Source organism: Schistocerca piceifrons, chromosome X (genome assembly GCF_021461385.2).
Source record: "Schistocerca piceifrons isolate TAMUIC-IGC-003096 chromosome X, iqSchPice1.1, whole genome shotgun sequence".
Taxonomy (NCBI): Eukaryota; Metazoa; Arthropoda; class Insecta; order Orthoptera; family Acrididae; genus Schistocerca; species Schistocerca piceifrons.
Window position 1 is genome coordinate 446,515,065 of NC_060149.1, and position 15,927 is coordinate 446,530,991.

Consider the following 15,927-nt stretch of genomic DNA (forward strand, 5'->3'; position numbering starts at 1 on the left):
CATCGAAGAAGGTCACTTGTAAAAATCCAAGAAGGCCACTGGATTTTCCCTTATGTCATCGTGGAACTACGCCGCTTGTCATAAGTATAAAATCCAACAGCTCAGTTTAAAATGATGGTAACCCAGTTGTCATAATTTTAAACAATGTACGCCACACCTCTGACATCGAAGTTCACTGACACAGCTTGGATGTTTAAACAATTTATGCCTATCCCAGCTGTAAGTTCAACCTATGCGCTGTTGAAACATTTATGGTGTGTGTAGTAGGTTATGATGGGAACCACTACACTTTTTATTTACGTAAATGCCGCAGCAGGAGAGACTGTTACGTGCCGCCTTCACAGCCCCTATGCCACCCCTGCTGCCACTCCCAGTGTCAGTCAGCATACTGTTCGGGCCTCTGACATAGCACCACGCTGTCTAGGGCCGAGCTGGGTGTCAACACACACCGCCAGGGTAGACAAAATGCATCAACACTTTGACACTTTGTAGAACGCAGTGCCACAGCTGTGTGGCATCAAACAGGCTGCGTCAACACAGTGCCACCGTACCTCAGCTGTCCCCACATTGCTGTAGATACCTAAGCTACTCTCACGTAGCCACAGACCGCAGGCAGCGCCTTCCAAGTTTTCAATCCAAGAGCCTCCGCATCCTAAATTAAAAATTGTGGGAAATTAAAAACCTAAGATGGTGAAACTAGTGCAGATGTCCTCCACTTCCGTGCTACACTCTGCACTCTCCCTGCAGACCACTGACACCAAGTATCAAGTTTCGAATCCCAAAGTCCTCTTACCGTAAGTTAAAAATTGTGTGAAAATAGCCGGCCGGAATGGCCGAGCGGTTCTAGGCGCTTCAGTCTGGAACCGCGCGACCGCTACGGTCGCAGGTTCGAATCCTGCCTCGGGCATGGACGTGTGTGCTGACCTTAGGTTAGTTAGGTTTAAGTAGTTCTAAGTTCTAGGGGACTGATGACCTTAGATGTTAAGTCCCATAGTGCTCAGAGCCATTTGAACCATTTTTTTTGTGTGAAAATAAAAAATCCGATATCGTAGTTCCGATTAACACTAATAGTATATTCTTTGTGATGGTCCTACAGTCACCTCCACCACCCCTGTGGTATCACAGCCCATATGACATAAGTTGAAACTGCATGACAATTTCAGATTACAAGAAGAACCTCCTTATGCTTTAGAACATATTCTCACCATTTCACCCAACAGTTTACCATTATTAGGCATCTTCCCATCACATTTCTGCATTTGAAGTAGGAGTGTACGTCACACATGAGGGAAGATTTTCTGACAAGGTCGCGAGATAATTTTTGAGATTCTAAGAAAAATAAGCATAGGCTACAGGGAAAGGTTGGAATAAACAACCTGTTGGCTCAAATGGCTCTGAGCACTATGGGACTTAACTTCTGTGGTCATCAGTCCCCTAGAACTTAGAACTACTTAAACCTAACTAACCTAACGACATCACACACATCCATGCCCGAGGCAGGATTCGAACCTGCGACCGTAGCAGTCCCGCGGTTCCGGACTGCGCGCCTAGAACCACTAGACCACCGCGGCCGGCAAACAACCTGTAGAAGAACCTATATGGAGTCATAAGAATGTAAGTATAAGAAAAAAGTGTTCGAATTGAAAATGGGTAAGACAAGGATGCAGTACGACTACCCTATATCTGAACCTGTATATCGGAGAAATAAATGCTACTGTCACATTCCAGGCACTTGTTCCATCAGAACACCAACTTTAACGTCAGTCAGTTCCATTTTCTATGGTATAGTCACAGGATTTTTAGATGCTCTCTTGCCAGTTTTACCCAGTGTTAGTTACTCTTGGTATCACATTGTCATTCCTGTGTAGGAGAAATGGTATTTCTGCTAGCATCCCGTCTTCCACGTAGATGACCTTGGGGAACTTATCATGTAGATAACTGTTAAATGGACCACATAAATTTTCTTTTTTAGTATCATAGACAATTCCTTCTCTAATTTTTGATGACAGTCCACTTTAGAAAATGTTTTAACCTCCATAATATCGTCATAAAACATATGCACATTTACATTTTGCTAAGCAACACACAGTTTAAGCGTCACTTATGCTGTTAATGTCAGTAACAAGACTGCCCATGTTCTCCAACAACAAATACAAATCAAACCGTTTATTAGTTCGTCTCATCTTCACTCAAGAAGTTGAATGATGTTAAACACTTTAGGGCAGGATATAGTGGTACTTTGGACTACCACACAGTTAAAGCTGTCTCTGAAATAGGCAGACAGAAATAATATGACTGCTCAAAAATTAAAGTGTGTATGGATGAAGTTCTCTGTTGGACGGAGACTGCCCCCTGCGAGTACTGCTCTTATATGTGTTTAGTGTGACACGTTATCTGACTCACTATGTGTATTATACAGTGCATGGCACGATAGTTCGAATGTTTTACGTGGACTATAGGGCACGTGGCATGGTACCTGAGCGCAATGCGCAGACTACCTGGGATGGTATGACATTCTATCCTACAGACATGATGTATGCTTCACCCACAATGCTTAAATTTAGAGCAGACACACATATTCTTGCAGTGAGTGCAGGCTGGCTTTTCTGCTGCAATGTGGTACGGGAAATCACTTAGAAAAAACAGGAATAACAAAAGGGTCCAGCACACAGCCTTGAGGTACTCTGTAATTAAACTTTGTGTGTCATGAAAAGAAACCTCCATTATTGCGACATATTTCTACCTTGTGTTGCCCCCCAAAAAGATGCAACTTATACCAGATATAGTGAACTCTATGAATAACATTTTGTATGACTAGCTATGGCAAGGAAAGCGTTTCTGAAGAAAAGAAATTTGTTAACATCGATTATAGATTTAAGTGTCAGGAAGTCCTTTCCGAAATCATTCGTATGAAGTGTAGCTATGCATGGAAGTGAAACACGGACGATAAATAGTTCAGACAAGAAGAGAATAGAAGCTTTAGAAACGTGGTGCTACAGAAGAATGCTGGAGATTAGATGGGTAGATCACGTAACTAATGAGGAGGTACTGAAAAGAATTGGGGAAATGAGGGATTTGTGGCGCAACTTGACCAGAAGAAGGATCGGTTGGTACGACGCGTTGTGAGGCATCAAGGGATCACCAGGTTGATATTTGAGGGAAGCATGGAGGGTAAAAATCATAGACGGAGACCAAGAGATGAATACACTAAGCTGATTGAGAAGGTTGTAGGTTGCAGTAGTTACTCGGAGATGAAAAGGCTTGAAAAGGAGAGCTGCATCAAACCAGTCTCCGGACCGAAGACCATAACAACAAACAACAACATGACTGATTAAGAAGCAGATCATGATTGATCATATCAAAGGCTTTGCATAGGTCTAGAAACAGCTGATAGTTTTACTCATATTCGTCTAAGCCGTTCAGGACTGTGTCTCTTTTCTGATATATGTCTTGTACATTCTGATGAACAGCAGCAACTCTGAAATAGATGCTGGGTGAATGGGGTGGTAGTCAGATGTTCAATAATGCTGCATTGGCAGAACAGCCGACATGCAGGGGAGGTGAAGTGGGCACTACTGTTTACCACGATAGTGCTGGGAGCACCCTCAGTTGCAAAGGTTGCCATAGGGACACAGATGGTAGCATCTACAGTTGTTGTAGACATCCATGCCACGTAATGGAAATTCTAGAGTGCATCCACTACCAGCAACTGCATTGCTGCCTAAAATGATCTGGCAAAATCCACATGCACACACTTCAATGGGTTTTCTATCATTGGCCATGGGGAGAATCCGTGAGCTGGGAACACCTGATTTTTTTGAGAGACAAAGTGTCAGTGTTCGCAGGTTGGGCAGTGGGACGATAACACATTTAATAATTGTAACTGCTTACAAATAGTGCCCACCACAGCAGTTGCAGCGCCGTTTTATCTGGGAGCTTGTTATGAGGACCAGAAAGTGAAATCAGCGACTAACACTCCATTAGCGGATGGAATTTTCTGCCGTACTGGGATATAAGATACTTTTTGTACTAAATTATTGCTAACGTCCTCTTTCTGTTCTGAGAACAGTTCGTCTGTGCTACTGTTAATGTTTTAGGCACAAACACGTTTGTATGTTCGTGCCATCAGAAAGCTTGGACAGCGCAACACCAGTATCATATTGAGACGAGCCAGTAGCTGAAGTTAGTCACATACCTGGTGATGTTTCCCGGAAGGGGACAAATTTAAGACTTTTCTTTAGTTTATTCAAAATTTACACCCTTTTTTCATAGTCTGGTTAAAGTTTATATAATTTGAGATGCTTTAGCTATAAATTTATGAAAATAGTTTACTTTTCCCAAAAAAGATTGCAGCTCTTCTAGATACAGATTATTGAATTACAGCTTTCTTGTCGTGTAACACAAGCTTAAGACGTCTCTCGCTCAAAAAGTGACCTAGATACTTAACCCTGGACTCACAAAGTACTGCATTTCTTGAGCCAGCACTGCAAACCATTGTTCTGTAAGCAGCTAAACTTCATGTGAACAGCCTCCATGTACTGCTTCCATGTGGCTCCTTTACAATAATGGCAACCAGGTAGTTTCCACAGTTAGAAATATCTTGTATTAACCGCTGTAAATGATGCAGGAATATGGCTGGCACACTAGCAAGCTTTCCCAACCGTCCACTGACTGCGCTGCGTGTGGCCTTAGGTTATCCGTTCGTAGCGTAAGCCTACACTGGGGAGCCAAAACAAGATGATCATTGCCATGACGAGAATGAATGTCGCCTGGTGGCGCTACGGGCATGTGATGCGGTAAGGAAAGTATATAAGTTAGACATAGACGAATGGGGATCCTTTCACAAAGGGCACATTTTCTTCTTGCCCACTGATGCCTGCATATATGTCCGACGGAGAAGTACTTCTTCACAGCACAGGCGCAGCAATTCCATATCTATGGAAAGTGATTGAATAATGGTGAAATAACGAGCAAGTGAGAAGGAGCTTGACGTTCAAGCCTCATCAAATCACACAAAGCTGGGATAGGAGACTCTCATGCTGTGTAAGGCAGGATAGAAGGCGATATGTGTACATTGTTGAACACAGGGTTCTACAGCAGTCGACTCAGATGTGCACCCATATTGAGCCAATTACGAATGCAGTGGGCACGGAAACTGTCACCTGGTCGGGTAAATCATGTTTGTTGATACACCAGGTTGGTGGTCGTCTCTGGATACACCATCATCCAAGCAAAGAGCTGCTCAAAACATGCACGCCATGGAGGGACGGTAGGGGCAATTATTACGCTGTGGTGGACATTCTGCAGGACTTTCAAGGAACCCTTGGTAATACTCGAAGGCATGATGGCAGCTATGGAACATTTTTCCATACGTGAACATTTTTGCAGACCACCTGCATCCATTTATGTTTGATGTCTTCTCCAACAGCTATGGCATCTTCCACCAGCATAACAGTCCGTTTCAGATTGCCAGTATTTCTCTGCAGTGATCTGAGGAGTATAATAGTGAACTCATGTTGATATCTTGGCCACCAAATTCGCCTGATCTGAACTCCGTCGAACTCATATGGGATGCAACTGGGTGCTAACTCTGCGCTCACAAACCACAAGCCCGTAATTTACGGTAACTGAGCAACCTGTGCATACATATCTGATACTATACAACTCTGGAAACATACCAACGACTAGACTAGTGCATGCCACGCAGAATCCTCGTTGTATTGAAATCCAAAGGTATACAAAAGCGCCATGAAGCACCTGGTCATAATGTTTTGGCTCAACAATATAAACAAAGGTGTAAACAAAAAACTGTTGGACACCGCTGTGTTATGTTACTTGACAACAGTGATAACTAAAGGAATAATTGATTGGTATTAGATTTGGAAAGCGTTTACAACGACGAATTGGGTTAATTAGAGTTATTCGAGTAAAATTTAGGACTATAGCCAAGCCTTTCGTAGTTACAGTTCAGACGAAATATTTCTCGTATTTTCCTCGCAAAAAGCACATTCGTTGTGCTAAATGTACAGATACTAATACTTGTATACACAACGAATAATTGAAGTAGTAGGCAATTGCCGCTATTAAAATAATTCATTTCTGTGCATGAAATAGTCTTATATTTTACACGTTGGCATTTTATAATGCTACTTATAGCTGATTAAACCACAATGTAGAGCGATATCAGCATTCACTAGGTTTGTTTCTACTATTAACGAGCATTGATTATTACGTAAATATTATCCCAGTCTCAGTGATAGTGTAAATCTGAGTATACTTTCCCCTCCCTCAACAAGCACAAGCAGTCGCGCCGCTAAAGATATAGTTAGATCAGATGAGTGATAATGATAACGAATCAGCACAATGAGCAAGCAGTTGAAATAAGACCACACAACGGGTGGGATGACTCATAAAAGTGGGGCAGAATGGAAACCTTATCTTGCGTGGACTGTCACGACGAAGATTATTTCCTTGCTTTATTTTAATAATTTATTTTACGCAGAAGGCAACTTTGCCATTTATTTCACAGGAGGTTCGGGAGTCAAGAAGAAACAGTTTACTTACCAGCATTCATATGTCTCCACACCACATCATCACGTCTTTTACGAACAGCCAGAAAAACACAAACTCAATCTATATCTCGTCACTTCTATGCATGGGCTTACACACTCACAGACACCAACATAAAAATCCACACAAGACAGACACCCAACGTAAAATCTCATGCGGTCGTCCATGGCAGGCACGCCCAAGCTCTCTCTTTCTTTCTCCCTCTTTCCCTCTCTCCCTGTCTCCCTGTCTCCCTGTCGCCCTATCTCCCTATCTCACTATCTCACTCTATCTCACTCTATCTCACTATCTCACTCTATCTCTCGTCCACGCACGCACGCCCCCCCCCCCCCCCCTCCGGCCGCTACTCCCCCCCCCCCCCCCCCCACACACTAACGTGCACTAAAGCAAACACACTGAAATACACACCACCAAGAAATCATGCATAAACGAGAACATACACACAAATTCTACCAAAACATCGCTCTCACGAATACGCAATCCTATACCCACATGCAACCACGAACACACAAACTCAGTACGCAAGTTGTTAAGATGGTAACAGGTCGTCATAGTGGAAACGAGCAATCGAACGGGAATTCACCACACCTATGGTCTTTCCAGCCACGTGCAATGGGCAGCTGTTGAACACCTCTAGGCAGAAAGAATACAGAATTTATAGGTTTCAAGTCGTATAACACCGAAGGAAATATCATTTATATTGCAACTTACAAGGGGTGATCAAGAAGTTTCCGTTCGAAGGCCCTGGAGTCCAGAATCGGTATGCAAATCAGACAGAATTTCCATGAGCATTGAGGTAATCATAACACCGACGCACCAGGTTCAAGATACCCGTTCGGTATAACACCGTGTCCTGCTGCCTGTAGAAGCCCGTAACTGCCTGCTGCACATCCTCATCCGACAGGAATCGTCGAACCTTCAAGGTTGGGGCACCATCCCACAATCGTGATTTTCGGCAGACATGCTGCCCCGTACACATTCTTCATTCTCCGACGGATGTCTACCAGTGTTTGTCCTCCGGTAGCCAAGAAAAGAGTAACAGAACATTGGCCCTGTTTGGATGTATTTGGTACTAACGTCGCTGCAGTTCACGTTTCCGCATTTACCGCACACTCGTTTAAGAGACACATATGCCACACGAATCCTTTTCCTACATATCGGTGCTTATACACTCGCATCCTAGTCACGTTACGTTGTATGCTGCAGCACCACTCTCAAACGAAATCTTTTCGCTCGTCCTTCATAGTTCTGCCTTGACTGACGCCATTTTCTAAAAACATTCCTACTTTCATCTATCTCTACCTGCTGAAATGACGAAGCGATTTAATTTGCACTTCTGACCAATGGTATCAGAGAATACACAGCACGAAAAAGCAATAAAAAATGGCTCTGAGCACTATGGGACTTAACTGCTGAGGTCATCAGTCCCCTAGAACTTAGAACTACTTAAACCTAACTAACCTAAGGACATCACACACATCCATGCCCGAGGCAGGATTCGAACCTGCGACCGTAGCGGTCGCGCGGTTCCAGACTGAAGCGCCTAGAACCGCTCGGCTACTCCGGCCGGCGAAAAAGCAATAGAATTTCAACTCATCTTCACCAGGTCCACCCAACAGAAGTTAGAGCAGCGTGCGCTGCTGCTCAATGCAAAACATATTTAGCTGTTGACACACATTTTTCAATCTTCGCTTGACTTGTTGCGAGACTTACGGACGATACCGTTGAACATTTCTGTACGTCTCATGCCATTGCGTTCCATTTTATCTCATCTGTTTTAGACCTGTTATTGCGTTTTTAAGCATCCACCTCATTGTGTTTTGGAGACGTGCGTGAATACTGCAACGGAAGTGAGGCATTTCCAACAGTTCCCAGCGCATTTTCTCTAGTTCAGATTCAGATGTTTTATGCAAGCATACAAGTGTATTCCACGGTACTGAATGACTGGAGAGGCAACATCAAGACAACGTACCAGCACTGCAGCACTAACATCCGTGCTATGCACTCCGATTCTCTACTAGCAAACGATACGTATGGAAATGTTAGTACCATGTGTCATACCCTTCTACCATCACGCACAATGTGACATATTTGTTATTGACTCCTCCTAAACTCAATATTTAGCCAAGTATTTCACATCTCAGTCCAATGCTGTTTTCAACTGAGACTTCCAGCAATTCAGACTCACTACAGGGACATACAACAATTGGGAGAAACTTCACAGTTCCGTGTACCATAAAACTAGAGGTAGACACAATTTCAGAGTTCTTCTGCATTCAGTGTTATACTCAGAATACTAGCCCCTGCACATAGATGATACATAAATTGTGACTAAAAATATCGGTGGTAGGAACCAGGCATTCAATATTCATCACATACGTAACATATACAGGCCTGACAAAAAAGTGAAGCACCCAGAACGTGTGGTCGGATATCAGTGTAACATCTTACACATACAGCCCATCGGCTGGTATGTATATAGTTAGAGTTGCATTTCTCTGTGACAGGTAGAACGGCCACTGGAGTGCATTAGTGTTTATGTAGTCATCAGTCTTCAAGCTTCCGGTAAACCACGCCTGACCTCCACAAGGAAGGATCGTCATACTGTGCACCAAGCATATGTTAACCTCTTTACAGTTGCACCTGCCATCCGAGAACAAGTAACGGACTTCCTGCAACATTCTCTGTCATTCCTCACCATTGGTCAGAGACTAGCAGCACACGGACTTGGGAATTACTGTCCCATGCGTTGGTTGCCGTCAACACTACAGTGCAAATGACTGTGTGTGGAGTGATGCCATGATCGGGAAAGATGACTGTTGATGAAAGACATCACCGATGAATCACGTTCTGCACTACCCTAAACGACCATCGTCAGCGGAAACGATGGAGTGTTTCGGAGAGGCACAGCGGTGTTACTCCTAGAGTAGCTGTGGGAGCCATTGGTTATGATTTCGAGTCGCGGTTTGTAGTAACTGAGGGGACGACGGTACATCGTGGATATCCTACGTCCTCAAGCGTTACCTCTCGTGGGACAGTATTGCGGTGCATTTTCTTTTACACATAGCACATGCCTCTATGAACTGTCTGCGTAATGTTGAGGTGCTCCATTGGCCTGCAAGGTTCTCAGATCTGTCTCTGACAGAACATGTGTGGGGCCAGCTTTGACGTCAACTCCATCCCAGTTACAGTATCCAGGACATCAATGACCAGTTACAACAGTTGTGAGCCAGTTTGCCTCAGGAGAGGATACAACGGCTTTATGACACGCTTCCGAACCGAATCAGTACATGCATCAAGGCCGTAGGAAATGCAGCATCATAGCGATAAGTGGACGCGTACTCCTAGGTACTTTGTAAATACGCTCAGTTTTGTAGTCGCTGGAGTAACATCACTTACCCTCTTAACTCGTGAAGTTTTATTTCGTTTCCTCCTCTCCTTGTAGGTGTTGGTGTTGCATTGCGTTCTCATCATAGTTCTGAGTATAGTTGCAAAACTACCGTAGGCTACTAAAGATTATCGTTAGTAAGCGTAGACTACGGTAGTTTTCGTAGTAGCCTTCGTTAATTAAGATCCTAACCAAGTTACTTGTACGTTAGGTTTGCTGCACACCTACCCGGCGTTACCTCATTTCGATCCCTTTGTTCGCGTATGCGATAAATGTCTTACTGGATTCCTCTAGAAACCAGAAACGGTGAACTGTCTAGAAACTGACTGAGGATGTATAAAGGACCGCTTAACTTACGGAACATTTCTTTTCTACAAAGTTATCATCCTGTCTGTTACTTAAAAATATACAGCACTTATAGCAAAATTGAAACTGTCAATGTTAAATTCAAGTTTTATGGAAAAATTGTTGATTTGTAATGTGTATCAGAGGAATGTTGTAGTAAAAATAAGAAAACGAAACCAGACTAGTTATACGGCGCTAAAAACGCAATTTCCTCAAAAAAAGGTTATGTAATAGAGCCATAAAAGAGAAACATGTCCAACTTCGCTTCATTGCTTTGCCGAGCTTACATAAAACACGTTCACGTTACTTATAAACTATTTTCGCACTTATCAATAATACGAGGAAACTCTTGTCTTTGATCATGATGGAGAACTTTCTGTTGAGTACAAAGTAACAACAGTAATTATGTAAATTTTTTAATGATCATGCACGTAAATTTTTCTTGCATCAAAAGTAATTGCTTTCCTTACATGAAAGCGCAGAAGGTACACCATCAACTGATTGTTGTTACCTATAAACTACAGCTTATATTTTGTAAGGATACAAAATAGATAATCGGCTAAAGCTGTACGATGTGCGGCTCTAATTATGTGCAAAACAAACAAACAAGAAACAAGGAGAAGTGGTTGACTCCCAGTTTCTCTCTCACACATTTGTTTATGTTTCTTTCCCTACCAGTGCTACCAATACTTCTGGTAATCCCTCCAATTACTACGTCATTGATGTACTGTGCCAAAACTACCCACCGAGCGGGGTGGCGCAGTGGTTAGACACTGGACTCCATTCGGGAGGACGACGGTTCAATCCCGCGTCCGGCCATGCTGATTTAGGTTTTCCGTGATTTCCCTAAATCACTCCAGGCAAATGCCGGGATGGTTCCTCTGAAAGGGCACGGCCGACTTCCTTCCCAATCCTTCCCTAATCTGATGAGACCGATGACCACACTGTCTAGTCTCCTTCCCCCAACCAACCTACCAAAACTACCGAACAATAGTTTTGGTTGACTGCAACTCTAGTTCTGAGTATGAAGTTCATACTTGGTCAGTGATAAATGTTTATTATCTCTGGAAAGTTCCTTGGATGGCAAGCTACTTAAATTTTGTTGGGTGGATCATGGGATGTTAGGCAATGAATGAAAGGTTTTTTTCTTTAATTCGGAACAACTGCGTATTAAAAACTACAGAAGGTGTAGAGGAGAAACAGGAAACATTTTCCTACATGACGAAAATGTAATAGGTGCACCGTTTCCCCGGTAGGGGTTCACGAAGGTGTTGCCGTGGGTGGTGTTCAAAGACGGCGTTGAAACTACCGTGTGATGACTATTGTTTTAGAAGTATTGCTGAAAATGTCCTCTGATTCATCCGTTTAAATTAATGCACAACTGGCATCTGCGTGATAATGATCGTCTAACACACTTAGTGATTCACAAATAATGGCTGCAGCTTCAGGAAAACGGGAGGTCAGCTCTTCTGCAGTATCAATCGGGGTGTTGTACACCAAATGTTTCATCACTCCCACAAAAAGAGATCCGTAGGAGTGAGGCCGAAAGAACGTGATGATCACCGCATTGGCCCACCTCTAACGATCCAACAACTGGTGAAAACATTGTCTAAATGTTCTCTGACGTCCACGACAAAGTGTGGTGGGGCCCGGTCATGCTGGAACTGTAAAGGTTTTTTATACTAAACCGCAGAGAAAGATAAGGTAAATCCCTCCACAAAGAGCGTAAGTTAGTAGATAAAGTTCAATCAGATGGTCGTGAACAATACCAGACCACAATTTTATGGTAAATCTTTGTTGAAGCGGGAACATATGAACTGCCTCAGGATTTTCTAATTCAAAACGTTTCACCGTCATGTCTGACCTTTTCTGAAGATCATTTGTTTGAAGACCCGCATAGATCTCTAGCGGGGAAGCGGTGCACGTGCGACATTTCTGGCAGAAATGGAATTACTTCTTTTTATCTTTTCTAAATACTGCAAATTTTTTATTAATAATTGTTTTGCAACCCGTGTACAACCATCATCTTGGAGTTTAATTACACGCTGGAGAACACCATTCAGCAGTTTGGCAATGTATTCCTTCAAAATAGCATCTGCAGGTTTCGTTTCTGTGCCGGTGCCCGTAAGTTAACGGTTAGACTTTTTCCTAGACTCATTCTGGAAAACAGATGATTGTTTCTGGAACCATCATCAGTAGCTAGCCGATGACGTGGCATACAACCAAACCTCTCAGTGGTATACTTAATAATTAATTAATTGCTAATTTATATTTTATACTTATGTGCAAATCATTAGATTTAGAGCTCTGGTATATCTTAGTGTTGTGGACTGGCAAGACAGCCAATCCACTAGGAGGAAGCCGAAAGGCACGTGTTTAAGCTCACGCAGGCTGGCGTGAGGTCTGGAACAGGACAAGGAATTTATAGTAGCAAAGAACGTACGTAACTACTGGAATACTTAACTTTAATCCATAATAGGTGAACATCGCTCTTGACGGTACATGTTTTACAGCATCAACAGTAACTGGTAATGGCGCCTTACTAGGTCGTAGCAAATGACGTAGCTGAAGGCTATGCTAACTATCGTCTCGGCAAATGAGAGCGTAATTTGTCAGTGAACCATCGCTAGCAAAGTCGGCTGTACAACTGGGGCGAGTGCTAGGAAGTCTCTCTAGACCTGCCGTGTGGCGGCGCTCGGTCTGCAATCACTGATAGTGGCGACACGCGGGTCCGACGTATACTAACGGACCGCGGCCGATTTAAAGGCTACCACCTAGCAAGTGTGGTGTCTGGCGATGACACCACATTTAGCATATGTGAAGAAATTTGGTGAAACCTCTTCTGTACCTGTCCTCTGTCAAATGTGTATCGTCAAGATGATGGAAGCCATAATTCTTTGGTTTTCGATGCTCAAACAACAAATTATAGGATTGACATCCGCCTGCTATTGCTAATCAGACATTTTTCTTAAGCTAATTTTGTTAGCCGACTATGTTTCAGCATATCTGTGCTATCGGCAACTGTGTATAATAATTTATTGAAATCTGAAAATACAAAATTTTCATTCTAACACTTGTGAGTGAAAATAAAGCCTAAATATTGTTTTGAATTTTGTGGTCTTTTGCATTGATTAATGGTTAGGCTTGGAATTTCATTAATTGCTGGGATAAAATGCCATTTCCTACAACATGATTTCTTCTGGTGTAGATAATTGGAAAAGTTAACAAAACCTAAATTCCCGCTGTAATTTTGTTGCGTAAAAATATTTCGTGAGTAATTACGGTTTGTGCCGACATTCTTCCCTATATGTTCATGGTCCGCCTATGAAGGTGGATTTGTAAAAACACTCAACAAGCATTTTTTAGTAATAGCACTTATGTTTCTTATGTACGAACTTCAAATGCAATGTTTATACTCGTTCTTATCCGCAGCTACTGTCGATTTTCGATGTTTTCCTGCTACGTCTTGATTTTTGATATTTTCCTGCTACGACCATCATCAGTTATTTTGCTCCCCAAATAGCAAAACTCCTTTAAAACTCACATGATACTTCCAAATAATGTTGTTTTTAGAGCTGGCCAGAGTGGCCGTGCGGTTCTAGGCGCTTCAGTCCGGAACCGCGGGACTGCTACGGTCGCAGGTTCGAATCCTGCCTCGGGCATGGATGTATGTGATGTCCTTAGGTTAGTTAGGTTTAAGTAGTTCTAAGTTCTAGGGGGACTGATGACCTGAGATGTTATGTCCCATAGTGCTCAGAGCCATTTGAACCATTTTTTGAACTTCAGTCTTCCTCTTGTTTTCTTAAACGTTCTCTCCCTCCCTCTCTCTCTCTCTGTATGTGTGTATGTTTGTGTGTCTGTGTGTGTGTTTGTAAACGTATCCAAATGGGGCGACATCGAGATGTCACGCATCTTCGTACACACCGCACAGAAACGCCAAACAACAAACATGATCGCCCTTCGACATCGTTTATAAATATTACAACCTCTGCTCGCTCTCCTAAACAGTCAGCAAACAAGCAATTTGATTTAACACAACGATCGTCATCATCGCTCTTAACGTTTAGTTGAGCTTTGTACGATAATGAAACATCTGTGGTATTTGAACACAGCAGATACATGGTCGTGAACAATACCAGACCACAATTTTCTGGCAAATCTTTGTTGAAGGGGGAATATATTCCGTCGCCGTCCTCGTCACACTCTTCACACTGTTTCTGAAATTATAATAGTCACAAGCGCACACACGGGAACTCATGTACTCGCACACTCAAATCAATTTAACCTCATAACAAATATAAATGTATATATATGAAAGACTGATTAACGATGAAGTCATTGTAGGTGTAAGTACTTGATGTGAATCAGCTACCTTCGTTATGAGCTTAAATCGTTTTGAGTGTGTGAGTACAGAAGTGCCCGTGTGTATGCTTGTGACTGTTATAATTTCAGAATCCGTGTGAAAAGTGGGACGAGGACGGCGACGGAATATGCATCAAGCAAATGGGTCTGCAGTGTTCAAATACTGCATCATCGTGGAAAGCTCAAATGAACGTTACAAGCGATGATGACGATATTGCTACAGGTCTTTGGTCGTCAGCGGTCAGTATATTATGCAATACTTTCAGTATAATGTACAACAAAGAATATTCTGCAATAAAAGTCTGTAATGCTATTACTGGGCTACTAGGAAATGGATTAATGCGTTTAGTCCATGCACTTGATTTCCCTCAGTGCTTCACAAAACTTTTGAGCTATTAACTGTCCATTTTAAACAAATTAGTGAGTTAATCAGTGTTTTTCACTTCTTTTCAGATGGATATAAACTTCCGGCCGGCACACACTGTGTCGTGATGCCTTTATTCATGCACTTGAATCCAGAACTATATCCAGAACCATACAAGTTTGATCCAGACCGTTTTACTCCTGACAAAATTCAGGGACGCCATCCATTTGCTTACTTGCCATTTAGTGCAGGTCCTAGAAATTGCATAGGTAAGAAATTAATCGAGTTCACTTCAGTACTGTCAACCGTTTTTAATTATTCGTATATAACTGTTTTACTTCTCTGATTCCAGGTCAGAAATTTGCAATAATGGAGGAGAAGATTGTGCTATCAACTCTTTTAAGATCTTTCAGAATAGAGTCTCTTGAGAAACCTGAGGACATTAAGCTTACAGGAGAACTTATTCTACGACCGAAAGATGGAATCCGTGTAAAACTTACTAGGAAGCAAAGAAACAGTTCCTGAAAGAGCATGTCCATGATTTATTCATAAAAAGTATTTTTTCATAGAACTCATTTTTACACTTATCCGCTGTGGATATACTTAATCACTGACGGTGGATGTGTATGTAATCTGGCTGAAGTATAAGCATGTTCTGTTAACCTATTTAAAAAAGGTGAAAAGTATATACTGTGTTTATTTATTAAAAGTATTACATCTTGGAAGACTAACATACTAACTCCCATACTTGCAGTGATATCTAAACTTGTGCTAATGTTGTCAGGTGTTTTTCGCACTCACACCATTGACACACATCTTCATAGTTTTAACAGAATATTATTCAGTAATGATCTGGTTACACAAGAAAAATACGAAGAGTAGTAAAATCCTTTTGAAA

At 42.3% G+C, this 15,927-nt stretch overlaps 1 protein-coding gene across 1 annotated transcript in view; it reads left to right on the forward strand.

The window, feature by feature from the left end:
* The window catches only part of LOC124721545 (cytochrome P450 4c3-like), a 173,931-nt gene extending 158,216 nt beyond the window's left edge, over positions 1–15,715 (forward strand). The window contains exons 11-12 of the mRNA XM_047246573.1: positions 15,119–15,298; positions 15,382–15,715. Of these exons, the coding sequence (XP_047102529.1) occupies positions 15,119–15,298; positions 15,382–15,554 (353 nt within the window). The 3' untranslated portion in view covers positions 15,555–15,715. The remainder of the gene's footprint in view (positions 1–15,118; positions 15,299–15,381) is intronic.
* Positions 15,716–15,927: the final 212 nt, after the last annotated feature.